Source organism: Sminthopsis crassicaudata, chromosome 4 (assembly GCF_048593235.1).
Source record: "Sminthopsis crassicaudata isolate SCR6 chromosome 4, ASM4859323v1, whole genome shotgun sequence".
In the NCBI taxonomy this organism is placed as follows: Eukaryota; Metazoa; Chordata; class Mammalia; order Dasyuromorphia; family Dasyuridae; genus Sminthopsis; species Sminthopsis crassicaudata.
In genome coordinates, this window is record NC_133620.1 from 341,733,693 (window position 1) to 341,750,467 (window position 16,775).

The following is a 16,775-nucleotide window of genomic DNA, read 5'->3' on the forward strand; positions in this document are numbered from 1 at the left end:
CACCATGTTACTTGATTCTCTGAATTTTGGGAGGTAATCTTTAAAATCAAAGCATTTTTTTTTTTTTTTTTTTTTAAAGAGAATTGTTGGGAAGTGGTGCAAAGCAAATTAATAATAGTAATGCTGCATTAAAACAAGACATTTATGTCAAGTGTGGTGAAATAAATCATGGTTATTTTTGTTGTCCTTAGTGTTTTCTATAATTGTATGAACATAAGCAGGTCATGGAGGATGGTTTTTTTGGGGAGAGCAACAGTTTTATTGTGCTATTATTTGGTTTGTCAAACTGCCTAATTACATTTTAATCTGGTATAAAATGTACTTACTATGAGTTTTTGATTTCTTCTCAGCTATAAGATAGACTAGAGCAGGGAGAAATTGGGGGATAATTTTAGTACCTTGAGCAGGTGCTGGAGCAGCAATATATAAACAGGTATACAATATAATAGACAATGAAAAGCAAGAAGTACACAGAGATACTTGTACTTACTGTATATGAGATAAGGTAAAATAAAGGTTTTGAGTCTAAAAGTTTGAAAAAATGGTATTGTTAATAGGAACATGGAAATGTTTTAAAAGGGAAGGGGTAAGGTGTGTTAAACTTAATTGATATGTAATGATTTTTCATCATGTAGTGTTTAGATTTTATGTCATTAAAGAGGGTTTTTTTTGTTGTTTGTTTGTTTGTTTGTTTGTTTTAATACTAATGATGACTCTCATTGCCTTAAAAATCTTTTTTTTGTCACAGATGTTAAGCCACACCATTATTTTTGGTTCAGGTTGTACTTGTTGAGCTTAAATGTATGATAGTAGCTTTAAGCATAATCTTTCGCAATAAGGTAGATGAATGATTTTCTTTGTCTTAATTACAAAAGCCTTAGATTACTAGAAAATCTCATGATTTTTATTATTATTATTATAACTTTTTTATTGACAGAACATATTCCTGGGTAATTTTTTACAACATTTATTGTTTTCACTCACTTCTGTTCAAGACTTTTCCCTTTCCTAGATGGCAAGTCTTATACACGTTAAATATGTTATAGTATATCCTAGATACAATATATGTGTGCAGAACTGAACAGTTCTCTTGTTGCACAGGAAGAATTGGATTTAGAAGGTAAAAATAACCTAGGAAGAAAAACAAAAGTACAAACAGTTTATACTCATTTCCCAGTGTTCCTTTTCTGAGTGTGGCTGATTCTGTCCATCATTGATCAATTGAAACTGGATTAGATCTTCTCTTTGTTGAAGATATCCACTTCCATCAGAATATATCCTCATACAGTATTGTTGAAGTGTACTAATCTTCCTGGTTCTGCTCATTAGAAAATCTGATATTTAGCATTTATGGTTTGAAAATTAGATGGATGGCTGGTTTCAATAATACTTTTTGTTAAATAGTTGGGCAGATTTTAGAAGTGATTTATCTTCTAGTTTGAATCTTAGGGAATTAATTTATTTTATTTTGATTTGTTAAATTGTGGTGGTAGGACAATTAGGTATGGCACTATAAAAGCACATATCAGCAGGATAATACACTATGATCAATTGATACTTATACCAGGAATGCAGGGCTGCTTCAATATAACAGATCAAGTCAAGAATATTAAGAGAATTAATGGGAGGGGGCAGCTAGATGGTGCAGTGGATAGAGCACCAGCCCTGAATACAGGAGGACCCAAGTTCAAATCTGATCTCAGACACTTAACACTTCCTAGCTGTGTGACCCTGGGCAAGTCACTTAACCCCAGCCTCAGAAAAGAGAGAGAATGAGAATTTATGGGGGAAAAAATACAAAGAATGGTGGCTTAGCAGTATCACACCTAAAACTCTTATTATAGTACTGGTGGTGGATCAATGGAGTGAGATACACATGATAACAGTAGTTAATGACTATAATAATCTATGGTTTGATAAATCCAAAGACTCAAGCTTCTATTATAACAACTCACTATTTGACAAAAATTGCTGGGAAAATTGGGAAATAATGTCAGAAACTAGGCATAGCCCCTACATCTCACACTACATACTAAAATAATGTCAAAATGGGTACATGATTTAGACCCAAGGAATGATACTGTAAGGAAATTAAGAGAGCAAGGAACAGTCTGCCCATTAGATCTTTGGAGGAGGGAGAAATTTATAGCAAAGAAGATGAAATGAAAAATTGATAACTTTTATTACATAAAAATTTTTTTTTAAATGGCACAAACAAAACCAAACACATCACAGATGAGGAGGGAAGCAAAGAGTTGGGAGTTGGGGTAGATTTTATAGCCAGTGTTTCCGATGAAGGCCTTATTTCTAATACATATCTAATTGGTTAAGATGACAGGAAAAGATGATAAATGTTGGAGGGGACATGAGGAAATTTACACAAGTACATTGTTGGTAGAGTTGTGGACTGATCCAACCATTCTGGAGAGCAATTTGGAATTATGCCCAAAGGGCTATCTATCAAACTGTCATGCTCTTTGGTACAGCAGTGTCACTGTTGGGTCTGAATCCCAAAGAAATCATAAAAGAGCCACCTGTGCAAAAAGTGTTTGTAGCAGGTCTTTTTTGGTGGTCGTAGTGGTGGTGGCAAAGAATTGGAAAATGAATAGGTGCTTATCAACTGGGAAATGACTGAATAAACTTTGGCATATGAAAGTAATGGAATATTATTGTTTTAAAAGAAATTATGAACAAGCTGATTTTAGAAAGGCCTGGAAAGATTTATATAAGCTGATGGTGGATAAAATAAGCAGAATCAGGAAAACATTGTACACAGCAACAGCAAGATTATGTGATGATCAACTATGACAGACAGACCTGGTTCTTCTCAGCGATTCAGTGATCCAGGGCAATCCCAATAAACTTTGGGTGGAAATCACCATTCATAGCCAGAGAGTGAACTATGGAGACTGAATGTAAATCAATCAATCAATTTTCCTTTTTTTTTTTTCTTTTTCTTTTTTTTTTTCTTTCCCCCCCTAATGTATAACCAAAAAAAAAAAAAAAAAAAAAAAAAAGAAGAAGAAAGCTTTAGAGAGAACATAGAAATAAAGAGAGCATTACTTCAAGAAAAGCTAATTAAGTCTCCTCTTTGGATATTAGTGAAATATACATTGTTGCAGGATCTTGAGTCACAATAGTAGCAATAGACACCTTCGAGATTACCCAAAGAACCTGAAAGAAGTCATCCCTCTGGAGAGCCAAATGGTAGAAATTGTCCAACATCTTTCTAAACTGTATAATTGTAACACTTACTGAATATCTTGCCAACTCTGACCTGGTGGCTACCATTAAACATCACAAATTCATATCTTTTATAAATTTCTAGACAGCAAATCCTCATACTACAAATATAAAACTCAGAGTATTCTAAACAACTCAGCTGACAAATCCATGCTGCACCATGTCATTATGACGAACTGAATTTTTCATACTATGGCCTAATAAAACTTTTGTCTTATAGAGAGGGAAACGGAGAGATAGAGAAAACAAACCCAGTTGGGCAGAACTCTGAAGTAATTTATCTTGTAGTTTTGAGTCTTACACAGGTATTTTAATTTGTTGAATTGTGATAGTAGTATAGTTAGTAGGTATGATGCTGTAGAAGCACTAGAATTACTATTAGTGGTTGGTGAAATCTAATTAGTTGAATTCCTGGGAGGTACATGCTTTGATATTATCATAGGATCCATATACTACACAAATCTAGTGCCTGCCCTTTGGGATAAATGACTGATCCTAAAAAGCCCAGCCTGCAGATGGGTTTCATGAAAATGTCAGTGGGTTCACTGTCCCAATTGTGTGCCTGAGAAGTGTTGACTTTTTTTAATCGTGATCATAGTAAGAAGGGAGAGCTACCCCACAGATAGATCAGGCTTGTATAAACTGTTTTTCCTATCCCAAACCAATACTAGCATAAATATGTGGCCATCCTTGATTTACTTTGAATCCTAGCTCCCACTTAGGACTTCTCTACTTGTCTTGATGATATTCTTTCCCTCACCTGCCCTGAATCTGAGGTTTTGTGCCAAACCTTATTCTTTTCCATTATCAGTACTTGCCACTTGCCCCTGCTTTCCTATCCACTCCTCATTTTTACTATTGAACTCTAGCCTTAAGCCTAAGATTACTATATCAAGAGTATTACAAAGATAAATTTTTTTTTTTTTTTTAAATTACTGGTTGAAATCACTAAGTTCTTCACAGAAGCATTCTTGGTCTTTTGAGTGTTTGGAGCTCCCCCCCAAAAAAGCAGTTTGTAATGTTCCCATATAAATGCAACTATTCGGCAGTGTAGAGAAAAAGTATGAAGAATATTCTTAGCTAAGTTGATACCAACCCTTTAATTTGAATGTTGGAATGCCAGGTTTGGCTTCAAGGATGATTATTTAAGCCAGTCTCACACCTAAGAAACTCTCTAAGTATTGATTAATCAGACACATTGGAGATGGAATTTTAAATGTGAAAAATCAAGAAAAAGTACTAAAATTTTAGGCAAAAACTCTTGATACATAAAATTAATCATTCTTTTTTGAACTATTAATTTTCTAATTTACAGAGTAGGATAAGACCTTGAACACCCAAACTCTTTTAGTGGTAACCAATATTGGTATCTTTTTCATTGTTCAAGAACTTAGTCTTGTTATAGTGAAGGCATGAGACAGAGACACATTTTTGCAGGTTGTAATCGAGTACTTTTAAACTTGTCATGCTATTCAAATTTAACATCTGTATCCCTTCCCCCTTTCCAAAAAAAACATCCCTACTTTCTTGTTTGTTACTAACAGTACTTTTCTTTTTGTCTTTAGTCTTGAAACCTCAGTATGGTCCCTTCTACCACTAAAGGATCTTATCACTTTCTCCTTTGTTGCTTCCAATTCAAATCAGTTCAAAAAGTTCTTTCCCATCTACTACTTAACCTTTCAGTGTTAATGAGAATCAAATGAGATGAAGTGCCAGTTGTTATTCTCATTGTTGCCACCCTAGTTCAGACACTGTTTCTTATCAGAGTTATTGAAGTAATTTTTTTATTTGTTTAGAAGAATTGCACATGTTTAACAATACTGGATCACTTGCTCTCTAAGAGAGGGAGAAAAAATTGGAACACCGGGTTTTGCAGGGGTGATTATTGAAAACTATTTTGCATGTATTTTGAAATTAAAAAGCTATTGATTTTTTTAAAAGAAATTAGCTTTTAAAAGGTAGTTATTCTGTCTCCACTATCTTTACCCCCTCAAATTCATCTGCACAAAGCCAGGTAGTGTTTACAGCAATTTGTCATTTAGAAGTTATAGTGATCATCAAATTCAGTTTCATTTTTGACATAGGAAAATGAGGGTGAAGGAGAACTGTTCTGTCCTGGTAAAATATGGCAGAGGCAGAATTTAAATCCAGATTTTCTAATTTAATTGTAACCCAACCCATCCCCTGATGCTGTCAGCTACTGGTGAGGCAGAAGTCTATACTAGGAAACTGATAAAGTTATCAGTAAAATTTTGAGCATAACAATTAAACACTTTTGTGTAAGAGGATTATCTGGAATCTTTTTAAATTAGAGTATTAGGAGAAACTCCCTTCTAAATGTTGAATTTGATCTTAAAGGAGAATACAAAGTGATAAGGAAACCCACATGACAAAGTATTATTGTTGTCATTTCTCTCTAAGGTGGTACTGACCTATAAGTCAGAAGATCACTAGGTTCTTAGGAGAGAGAACTTGAAGGCCTTTTCAGATATCAAATGTAACCATAGCTTTTGTGTGTGAGGTTAACATTCCATATACAACTGCTATGATGAACCCCACAAAGGCTTAGATCCAGTTGTCTGTTTTGGGCACTGATGTAAAATACATTAGCCTTTGTTAAATTGGAGAAATTAGAATACTGGTTTTTGTTTTTTGTTTTTTGTCTGTGGGATGGGGTGGAGTTAGGGTATAATTTAGAAAGGTTTTTTTCAGAAGCCAGAAGAGATGTTCTTTATCAACAAATTAGAATATTGACCTTTGGTCATTATTATAATGAATTTTTGGGGAAAGCAAAATACTGATTGACACATGAATGCAGTAAATATTAAGAAACCTTGTTTTGTTAAATTGTTAAAGCAGAGCATAAAAGAGCATTTCCTCCTAAAGAGATTGGATTTAGATGATTTTTAAGATTTTTGTCCAATCAGTTCCAATTGTTTAGTGATGAAGAGAGCCATTTATACCCAGAGAGAGGACTGTGTGAACTGAGTGTGGTTTACAACATAGCTTTTTCACTCTTTTTGTTGTTGTTTGCTTGCATTTTATTTTGATTCTCTTTTTTTTTCTGGTTGACTTGATTTTTCTTGTATAATTGTATAAATATGTATGCATATATTGGATTTAACATATTTCTACCATGTTTAACATATATTGGGCTACTTGCCATCTAGGGGAGCGAGTGGGGGAGGGGCAGGGTTTGGAACACAAGATTTTGCAAGGGATAATGTTAAAGAATTGTCCATGCATATGTTTTGAAAAATAAAAAGCTTTAATAAAAGGAACCCTGGGGGGGGCAAATAGGGGGGAATTTTTTGTCCAAATCAGAGATTCCATTAAAATAATCATGGGAATAATGAAGAAGAAAGGGAATGAATTTTAAACTGAATATTAGCAGGACTTTGTAAAAAAATAAATGTAAATTTTAAAAATTCTTTGCATTATGGGACAGTACTGTTAGTGGTATTGCTGATGTGTACTATGGTTAATGTATCTGGTTCTACCTCTTCTAATATTGGACTTAGAATGTTAAACTAAATGAAAGAAATTCAGTATCTACTCAAATTACTTTGTTTTAAAGATGACAAAACTGAGAATACACAAGATTATTTGCTGCAGATCACAGAATTATTAAATATCATGATGGATCCAGAACATAGCTTTTATGATTTCATATGAGTACTCTTTCCACTACAGCACACTATCATCCTAAATTTTGTTGTCAAGATGTTTTTGGAAATCTGTGCTATCCTGATTAACTATTGATACCAACTGTCCGCAGAGTTTATTTTATATATTAGTTGTTCTAGAATTTCCTTGCCTCCTCTTCTTCCCCTCCTCCCTTTCCTTCCTCCTAAAAAAAGCCCAACCCCCCCCCCCACACACACACCCCTTGCCTTATGAACCAGAAAGAGGAGTAAAATACAATGCCTGACTGTCTCGGTTTACTGCTGGGAGCTGAGAGTTGTTATTTGCCCCTTTGCAGGTTCACAGAAGCAGTACTTTACGAAGCAGCTGTGATGTGAATGTTTCCTGTGTGCTCTGTGGTGGTTCAAGTAGTGGCAATAGTACGATGCCTCCTGAGATCCAGTATGAAGCTCCACTCTTGGAGCGCCTTTCCCAGTTGGACTCTTGTGTTCATCCTGTATTAGCATTCCCAGATGGTAAGCCGGGTTTCTAACTATCAAATCTAATGATGAAGTTGACTTCAGGGGAAGGGTGGGGTATGGAAGGAGTCTTCTCATCCTTAAATAAAATTTAGGCATTATGAAGACATTCTGTTATTGTCCAATAAAAAGAGTTTTCCTTTAAATAGGCTTAAACCAGTGAAAGGAAAGCTTTTTGTATGTGCCAGATACAGTTAAAATAGCCTCAGTTCAATAAAAGAGGTAAAAGGTAGGAATCGATGGGGCTAGAATAGTTGAGTGTTGTTTAGGGCTGCTTCCATGTAAATGCTGTAGAGAGAAATCAGACTTGCCTTATACTTTGGTTAAGTACTGAGCATATTTTAAAAGACAACATTAAGATTAATCAGTCATGCAGAGGTAGCTACACCCAGGGAAGGAACACTGGGAAGTGAATGTAAATTGTTAGCACTAATGTCCGTCTGCCCAGGTTACATGTACCTTCGGAATCTAATGCTTATTGTGCAACAAGAAAATGGCATTTACACACATGTATTGTATCTAGGTTATATTGTAACACATGTAAAATGTATGGGATTGCCTCATCGGGGGAGGGGGTAGAGGGAGGGGGGGATAATTTGGAAAAATGAATACAAGGGATATTATTATTAAAAATATGTATGATTTTTTAAAAAAAGATTAATCAGTCATGGAAATCAACAGATAATCAGAAGAATCAAAAAATAGTATAGGTAGTTGAGAAGTCCAATGAATAGGAAAGTATGGGAAGACCCATTTAAGATATGCAGTCCTTGTTACATATACTATTTACATTTTGCCCAGAGTTTGAGGCATAGCTGACTTGGTTTTGTTTGTCAGAGCTATGCCTAAAAATAGCCAAGGTCTGCTCTGCTGCAGAGGCTTACAATACCTTTTAGATTTGGCAGAGTTTCAGTTTTGAAAGGCACAGAGAATGACTTTCTTCATGGAGTTCCAGAAGGAATCATGGAATCGTTGATTTAGACAAAAATCTTGAAGATCTTCTAATCCAACCTCTTTAGAAGGAAATGCACTTCTATCCTCTGCTTTCACAATTACAATTATGGGAATATTATTCTATCATGAAAGTAGTAGTTTTTCCTTAGTGGTCAGAGAGTTCTTTTTTACCAAGCAGGATCCAGCTTTACGGATTCCACAGAATGGCTGCTGGTTTTTTGTGGCCTCTATGAACACATCTGAAGTGATTTTTTTTCTCCCCCCCCAATTCCCTGTCTTAATTAAGCCTCATCTCAAACCATATAACTTTTGTTAAGAGGTGAAAAGTAGAAACTTGGACTTTGAGATTTGAGATCAGAATTGCCAAATAGGTCTTAGAATTTATTGGTGAGAAGTATTAAGAAAAATATTTTTGTCTATTCTTTAAGTGAATAGTTTTCCCTCTGGTATTTGGATTGTAGCCAGATATATACCAATCTTCTTGCAGTTATCTTTTTCTGCTCTATTCTAGTGTCTTTAGGGTCTTTGTTCATAGCAGTATGATATGAGCATCTACTATGTTAACAAGAAACTGCTAAGTTGTAAGTAATCTATCTGGCTGCAATCATCATTAAACTGAAACTACTATATAATAGTAACACAGGCCATGTTGATAAGACAAATCTGTTCTTCGTATTCCAAGAAAATCTTACTCTTTTAGCTACAGCTGTGGTGCATCCTGGCACAGTGAAGGAAAAATTTATTTTGGTACTAGTCCTATATCTGATCCTTACTAGAGAGGATGGGCCAGTCACTTAACCTGTCTCTAAGATTCCCATTACAGAGGAGTCATTCATTCATTAATCTGCATCAGAAAGCATTCCATTTATGGAATGTGGATGAAATTGCAGAGTGGGGATACCCTACCCCAATAAGAACAGACAGTACTGCCACAGATAGCAATATTGATTGAAGTATTAATAAAGACACAGAATAAAGGAGGGACTTTAGAACTCAGCTGGTTCAATCTGTACTTTATATGGGAATTTTCCTTTTAGGAAGGCAGCAGAATCATGTTTAAGAAGAAAGAGGCACCATTTGTTGTGTGTGTGTGGGGGGCGGGGGGGGGGGGGGGAGGGATTGATTATTTTCTAAATAAAAATTTTGTGATAAAGAGCTTATAGTTTTGCCTACCAAAAGGACAAACTTAATACTCCTTTAGCTGTTAGCTGTGAGAGCATTCTTTTCTCAAGCAGTTTTTGCATCCATTATTATTATTGACCGTTGGGAAAAGCCTTCCAGAGATATATTACCCACTTAGTCTTGAGACTTCTCTCCTATTAGCTGCTGGTGTTGCTCTCTAAAATGACAGGCACCAAGCACAGGAGCATATAAACTTTTTCTCACTGTATGTGGAGGTTCCATAATACAAAGTACTGTTACATTATGGGTTAAATAAACTTGGGAGATGATGTGGGAACCTAAATCACTCTGTATAACATTCTTTCTATGAGAAAATGTTTCCCTTCATGTCAGCTATTCATATTTTGGGAGCTATCATTATCACTATGCAGAATTTCTTCCCCAGAGCTAAAACTAATAATGATAATAGCTTTATAATTTGAAACTTTAGCTATCATTTATGTAGCACTTTAAAATTTGCACAGAAAACTTTATGTTAATTCACTTGATCTTAACTTGAGAGATTAAATGACTAATGCTAGTTAAGTTTTAAGTTTCTGAAGTAGGATTTGAACTCACTTTTTTGATGCTAGGCCCAGTGCTCTTTCATTGCAATACCCAGTTCCCTTTCATGTTTTCATTGTAACAGCCTTTGAGGGTTAGACTTGGAAATTGGTTCAGAGAGAGAGATGAAATTACTTATCCAGGGACTCAAAAGGTGTGGAAATGAATTTAAACTCAGTAGGGAAAGAGTAACTAAAAAGGACATACAACTTTGTTATCTTCCAGGCTTTCCAGTCTTTGACTTTATGTGTGGATAAGTGATATGTTCCTGAAGCCAATTATAGATACATGCTAATTATTTTTCTAATTTTGTCCAGCTTGGGGCTTTTGTATTTTTTAAAACGTACAGAGAATAGTATTTTACTCAGTTGTTTTCTTCTCTGCAATACTTTATTTCATTTTTCTTGATTGGTAAAATGCCTGATTTTTACCCTCAGAAATTGATAGCTTAACACATTATAAGGGGAGTTTGATGCGTGGTTGATGTTTTTTCTTTTGTTTTTTTAACTCAATGCTACTTCCATTTTGCCAGATACTGGGCTTCTATCAGGCTCTTAGCTGTGGTAAAAAGAGTGAGGGGACCAATGAGACCTGAAGTTCTGCTGGTGATGCATGTGTCATAATAACTGAGGGAGGTGCTTTGTCTCTTTGTTAGCTTGCTTGATTAGGTCCAGTTAATGTTTAACTGGAAATGCAGATGATGTAATAAGTTTGAAAAGAATTAACTTCAAAGCAGGAGCATAAATATTTGATCAGATTGCCATCTACTGGTCAAAGAGTTGCATGCAAAATTTTACCTGTCTGGGGGAATAATTCATACATTTTCTCAAATCAAACCACTTAAAGTAGCCATAGAAAGAGAAATGAATGTTTTTTAATAATCATAAAAAAATACTTGAAGAATTGATGAGAAATCATTTCAGGAAATTTACTTTTAAAAGTAACAGTAATTTTCTGTTAATGCTTTCTAGTTGACCAAAAACCTAAAAGCCTGCCTTTAAATATCTTCTTGGATAGAGACTTTAAAAAAAAAATACATCACTTATGCTGCTATAGAGCATTAACGACTTCTTTTTTGTCCTCATTCATGAAGAGCTGCCTTGTTAACAACACCTGAACTTTTTCCATATTCATTGATCAGAATAGGGTTAGTCCTATCCACCATCACTATATAAGGGAAGAACTTCTTCCTTTAAGGAAGGAATTACTAGTTGAGGGTCAGGTTAAGAGACTCAAGGTTCTTGTAGATAGAAATATTGAAAGGAAAAAAAATTTAAGCTCTTTATAAGTGACCTGCTTGTGAATAATGACTTCAATAATAATTAAGCATAGTTTTAAAATGTGCTGTATTTATTGTCAGACCAGGGAAGAAATAAAGAGATAATGATAAGACAAAGTCCATGAACACTGTGGGAAAGCTGTGGTTACAAATGGAGAAAACTCATTTAATATAAGGAGCAATTCCAAGGGGATAAAGGATACCAATTTCTTAATTGGCCTTCACTGTTGTTTTGTGTCTCCTGTAGATGTTCCCACAAGTCTGCACTTCCAGAGTATGCTGAAATCTCAGTGGCAGAACAAACCCTTTGAGAAAATCAAGCCTCCCAAAAAGCTTTCACTCAAGCACAGAGCACCCATGCCGGGCAGCCTTCCTGATCCTGTTCGTAAAGATAGGCACAAGTTGGTCAACTCCTTTCTAGCAGCAGCCAGTAAGTTTTGGGGAGGGAGAGAGGTGGCAGCTGTGATAAATTTGTGTGCATATCTGTTAGGGTGTCTTCAGTTTCATTGTCTCTTGGGAATTTCCCAAAATTTTTCATTTTTCATTATGTCTTGTTGGGAATACTTGTTGGCTGAGAGGTACTTGAAACTCAATGGGAAATCTCTGCTGATTCTGCTGAATTTGGGGGAAATAAACTGTCACTATTTAGGACACTTAGGATTTGTGGAACCACAACCCTGGTTGCTTTTACAGAAGCCAGTCATTTATATTAGTTGACCTACCTCTTTCCTTAAGATTTATTACTGCTAATGGTGCAACCAGACTCCTAGTTATCCACATTATAAACCCCACATTGTCTTTAACTCTTGTTTCTCCTTTAATTCCCCACATTGAGTTAATTTCCAAGTCCTTTTAGTTTTACCTCTGGAAGTTTCACTTAACATCTATTCCTTCCATTCCTCCAGCAGTCCTAATTGAAGCTCCCCTTAATACTTCTTGTCTAGCTTACTGTAATAGCCTTCTAAGTGCTCTCTGCCTTGAATATCTACTTTTCTTTCACACTGCACCCCCTTCCCCCTTTAATAATCTTAATTTGCTGCTAATAAAGTTTCAGAAATGTTGACTGATTTCTTCTTTACCTACCACATAAAGTATGAACTTCTTATCCTAGCATTCACTGGAGCCATGGTCTGGCTCCAAGCTTATCTTGCATGACTCCCTTCTGTCATTCTTTGTGCAACCGGACTACTTAACTGTCCCCTTCATTCTTATCATAGTCTCTCAAGGTATCCATGCTGTTGCTTATGCTGTCTTTCTGTGGTTGAAATGAGTTCTATCTGCTCCACCCCTGGACTGTCCTTCTGTTCTTCCAAGTTTTGGTGAAGTTACATCTTCCTTGAAGCCCTCCCATTATTTCCCCCAACTTACAGTTGAAAACAAAATTCACATAGTACTTTTCCTGGACTTTTTTTTCTCTTCATGTTCTTATTTTTAGCACAGTTCTTTATATGTTTCTTTATTTTTCCTTTTTTCTCTCCTCGAGCTTTAGCATTTCTGTTTTTAAGGATAGAGATTTGTTTTTGTATCCTAGGACTCTAATCTAGTGAGGTGGTGTACCTTTTTTTGTTCCAGACCTGTGATTTCATCCATTTAGAGCATTTTTCTTGGTGAGATAGCTCCCTCTACCAGTGCAGATTAATTATGGTCTTGTATCTCATAGTCTTAGAGACCAGCCTATGACACTGAGTGGCTAAGTAACTTGCTTGGCTCCCATGTTTAAGGAGATGCCGGGAACAGGACTTTGGTAGTAGGCTTCAGTCTTCTGACCTCATGACTGACTCTCTTTTTTCACTATATAAACTACCTTTCTATCTATACACAGGTACTTAATATTAATGTTTATTGAATTGAATAAAGGCACAACCCTTTTAAAAATATATCTGCAAGTCAAGTTTGAGTCTTTCTGGAGATTGCCATGTTATTGCTCAACAGTGACCTCAGATCTATTCATCTGCCACTGGCTGTGTTCTCCCTCCCAAAAGCTGGTCTACTGCTCCGGGAATTGGAAGTAGTGCAAAGTTGACTCAAGAGCCTGGCATCTTCAGGCACCCTTCCTCAAACAGAAAGAGAGATGAAAGAAGACATTCCATAGCTCTTTTTCTGTTCCCCTCTTCAGAACTCTCCCATCACCAAACTCGGCCTGACAAGACTCACAGGCAGCACTTAGATGATGTAATGGCTGTGTCCATGGCAGAGAGAGTTACAGCGCCCAAAGCAGAGCGCTTGCTCAACCCTCCACCTGTGCATGACCCAAACCAGAGCAAAATGCGATTGAGAGACCATTCATCTGAGAGAAGTGAAGGTAGGCAGCCAGGGCCAGGCTTGGCACCTGTACCTGCACCTGTGTCTGCTCAGGGCTTTCTGAGGCCACCTGGGCTTCTCTCAATTCCTTCACCCTTTTCCCATCTTCTTTGCCCTTCAGATTCTAGGGAGGCAGTGAAGTGGTTGGAAGCCGACTGCTTTCGAAATGCAGGGCACTAACACTGCTATAGTAACCTCCTTCTAGCCACCCACCTCCCACCAGCTCAGTTTGCTTTTGCCTCTTTATTCCCTTAGGCTTAGAAGGCTTTTTCATATCAAATATTTTTGATGGCATTTCCAGTTGGAGCCAAAAGTGTAATGACTTAAAGGAATGTATAACCATTTATGTTTCTCTTTCCTTTATGTTAACTACTGCAGTGCTGAAACATCACACAGATGTAGGCAATTCAAGCTATTTGACACCTGTAACCCACCACCCACCACCCAGTCCTTTGGTACGACAGCTCTCCTCATCCACTTCATCGGATGGCTCTGTGCCCACCAGCTCAAGTTCACAGGGCACAGTTACCCCCTCTGTAAGTATTTGGTTTGGCTGTGACCACATCATCTTTTGCAGATTGTAGCAGCTTAGGTGACAGTGATTAATCATTCCAGACCTGAAGAAGACAGAAGAAAGGAAAGTTGGGGGATGTCTAGAAATCCAGAACATGATAATGTGCCATTTTTTTATGTGAAGATAGATGCTCCTTTTGATGTATTGTTAGTAGGATCTGTTCTTATATAGCTATATTCTACTCATTCGTGGGAAAAGAGTTTGTTTAAACTATCCATCTGCATTGTCTTACAGGTTAGGTTTCTTAGTCTTGTATTATTGCAAGATGACTTGGACTGAAGAAAGCTATCTATGACTTTTGGAAGAGAACTGACTTTTGCAGGGATCAAACTTGGCCTCATTAATCCTGTGTTTTAACCAAAGGAGTTTTAATCAGTAGAGAAAGATAGATTTTTAGGAACTATATCAGGACTTGAAAAGACAATTTTCTGAGTTTTGGAAGAATTAAGTCAGTATAGTAATTTTTTACTTTTTTTACTTCCTTTACTTCTCTGAGCCTTGGTTTTGTAATCTATAAAAGAGGGAAAATGTTACTTTCTACCTAATAAGTTTGTTAGAATTAAAGTACTTTGTAAATATTTTGTTATCTGAATAGGCATGTTGTCTTTTATAGTTAGATATGTCAAAGAATCATGTTTTTAAGTAATACCTGAGCTGTGTTTGTGTTGAATGTGTGACCTTGGAATGCTATAAGTTGTAGAGAATGTGCCAGTCTGTATTTGGTAAAGGGAGCTCTTTTTACCTTGGTTTTTCCCATCTCAGTAGAATCACAAGTCCCATTCCTGTTTGTAAAACCCCACTGTGAAAAAATTTATTTACAATAGATAAGAATGCTAAACTTGGGATCAGAAAGGCCTGAATTAGAATTCTACCTCAATTACTTAAACTTCTTAAAGATTGTTCCCTCATGTACAAAATAAAGGAACTGAAATGAGGGGTTTTATTTGAACACTGGGATCCCTTCCAGCTCAAAATCCATGTTCCTCTGAATTGGCCTTTGAATGCCAATAATAATTGAGATATTTGTGTGGTTGCAAATGAAGTATGATAGAAGCAGAAAATCCTGAGTCTTTAATCTGGAATGATGTAAGAGAACTTCAGGTCCAGTGTTCTGTCTCAGTGTTGGAAGAGTAATATAGTGTGTCCCAGTGGAAGGAGGCCTGTATTTGGAAGTTGATTCCAGAGGACCTGTCCTGCCATTTGCCCCCTGTGTGGAGCAAGTTATTTAAGTTTTTGTGTCAACATTTCTTCATCTTTAAAGAGAGAGAGGATTGATCAAGATATCCATAGCACTACTATTTGTGGGGGGCAGAGGAAGTAGATAAAAAGTACATGTCCATTGACTGAGGGTGGCTGTGATTGTGGTATATAAAAGTGATGGGATATTATTGTTGCCTTGCAATAATGTATATTGTAATGTATAATACAACAAAATGTAAAATTGTAACAATAATAATTAGAAATGCAAAGAAACATTGAATTATTTGTCTGAACAAATGCAGAATGAGTTTAATAAAATCAAGAAAATAGATAGAATTAAAACAATGTTAAAATTGAATGCTTTGTTTGATTATAAGGAACAATCTTTGCTCTGGAGAAGAAATGAGGAAATAAAGATTTCTTCTTTGAGGAGACAGATAATGGATGTGACATGTTAGATGTGCTGTTAGACATAAGTCAGTGTTTTGGGTGGTTTTGTTTAATTTTTTTTTTTTTTTCCTTAGAAGGCTCACTTGCTTAAAGAAGGAGAAAAAATCATTGTTAAGAAATGATTTGTGATATAAAAGCAATAGGCATCAATAAAATTTTCTTTTAAGTATTAAAAAAGGGAGGAGGATTTAACTAGTTGACATCTAAGAATTCTTTTAGCTCTGATCTGCGACTATAGCACTATTACAGGGACTGACATTTTGACAACACTGCATTGCTGCAAACATTCTTATATCAAGAAACTACTCTAGTATATTTGGCTTTTCAGAACCAGACTATTTATGATTTTATTGATCAATTCTACATTTTCTTCTCCCAGAAGTGATGTTCTCTCTTCTATCATTTATCTTTGATGGGACATCTGAAAAAGTCCCTGCTTACCTGACACTCTTTTTTTTTCCTTCCTTCCTTCTCCTCTTCTCCTTCCTCTCCCCCACAAAAAAAAAGAAGCAAAGGAAAAAAAAATGCTGCTTCTGACTCTGTGTACTTTGGATGAGAGCTTCAACAGTCATTGTACACAATATCCACTTAGATTGGATTCTTAAGACCTTACCTGAGCTTTGTCCCAAGTATTTTCCCTTCTTATTTTACCCTTCAGACAGTTAACATAATGATTATTTCTAAGAAACAAAGTTGCCAATTCTTTTAATCTGTATCAGTAATCATTGTTCTCCTCCAAAAAGGGACTTGTAGAACCAAAAACTTAAGAAGAATCAGAATCTGTTTGGTTTTGTTTTCATTATAATTTGTTCATTTTATTTTGACTTAGCAATCAAATCCAAACAGATGTACCAGTGAATCTTCCACAAAGTACATTAGCCAGAAA

The 16,775-nt window shown here is 35.9% G+C and overlaps 1 protein-coding gene across 7 annotated transcripts in view; it reads left to right on the forward strand.

Annotated features, from left to right (window-relative positions):
* Positions 1-16,775, forward strand: part of KANSL1 (KAT8 regulatory NSL complex subunit 1) — a 185,133-nt gene that overhangs the window by 161,172 nt on the left and 7,186 nt on the right. For 6 of the 7 annotated variants that reach the window (XM_074260971.1, XM_074260972.1, XM_074260970.1 and 3 more), the window contains 4 exons: positions 7,226-7,403; positions 11,612-11,794; positions 13,481-13,666; positions 14,044-14,201. In XM_074260971.1, the coding sequence (XP_074117072.1) occupies positions 7,226-7,403; positions 11,612-11,794; positions 13,481-13,666; positions 14,044-14,201 (705 nt within the window). The remainder of the gene's footprint in view (positions 1-7,225; positions 7,404-11,611; positions 11,795-13,480; positions 13,667-14,043; positions 14,202-16,775) is intronic. The other variant, XM_074260974.1, reaches the window with a different exon arrangement.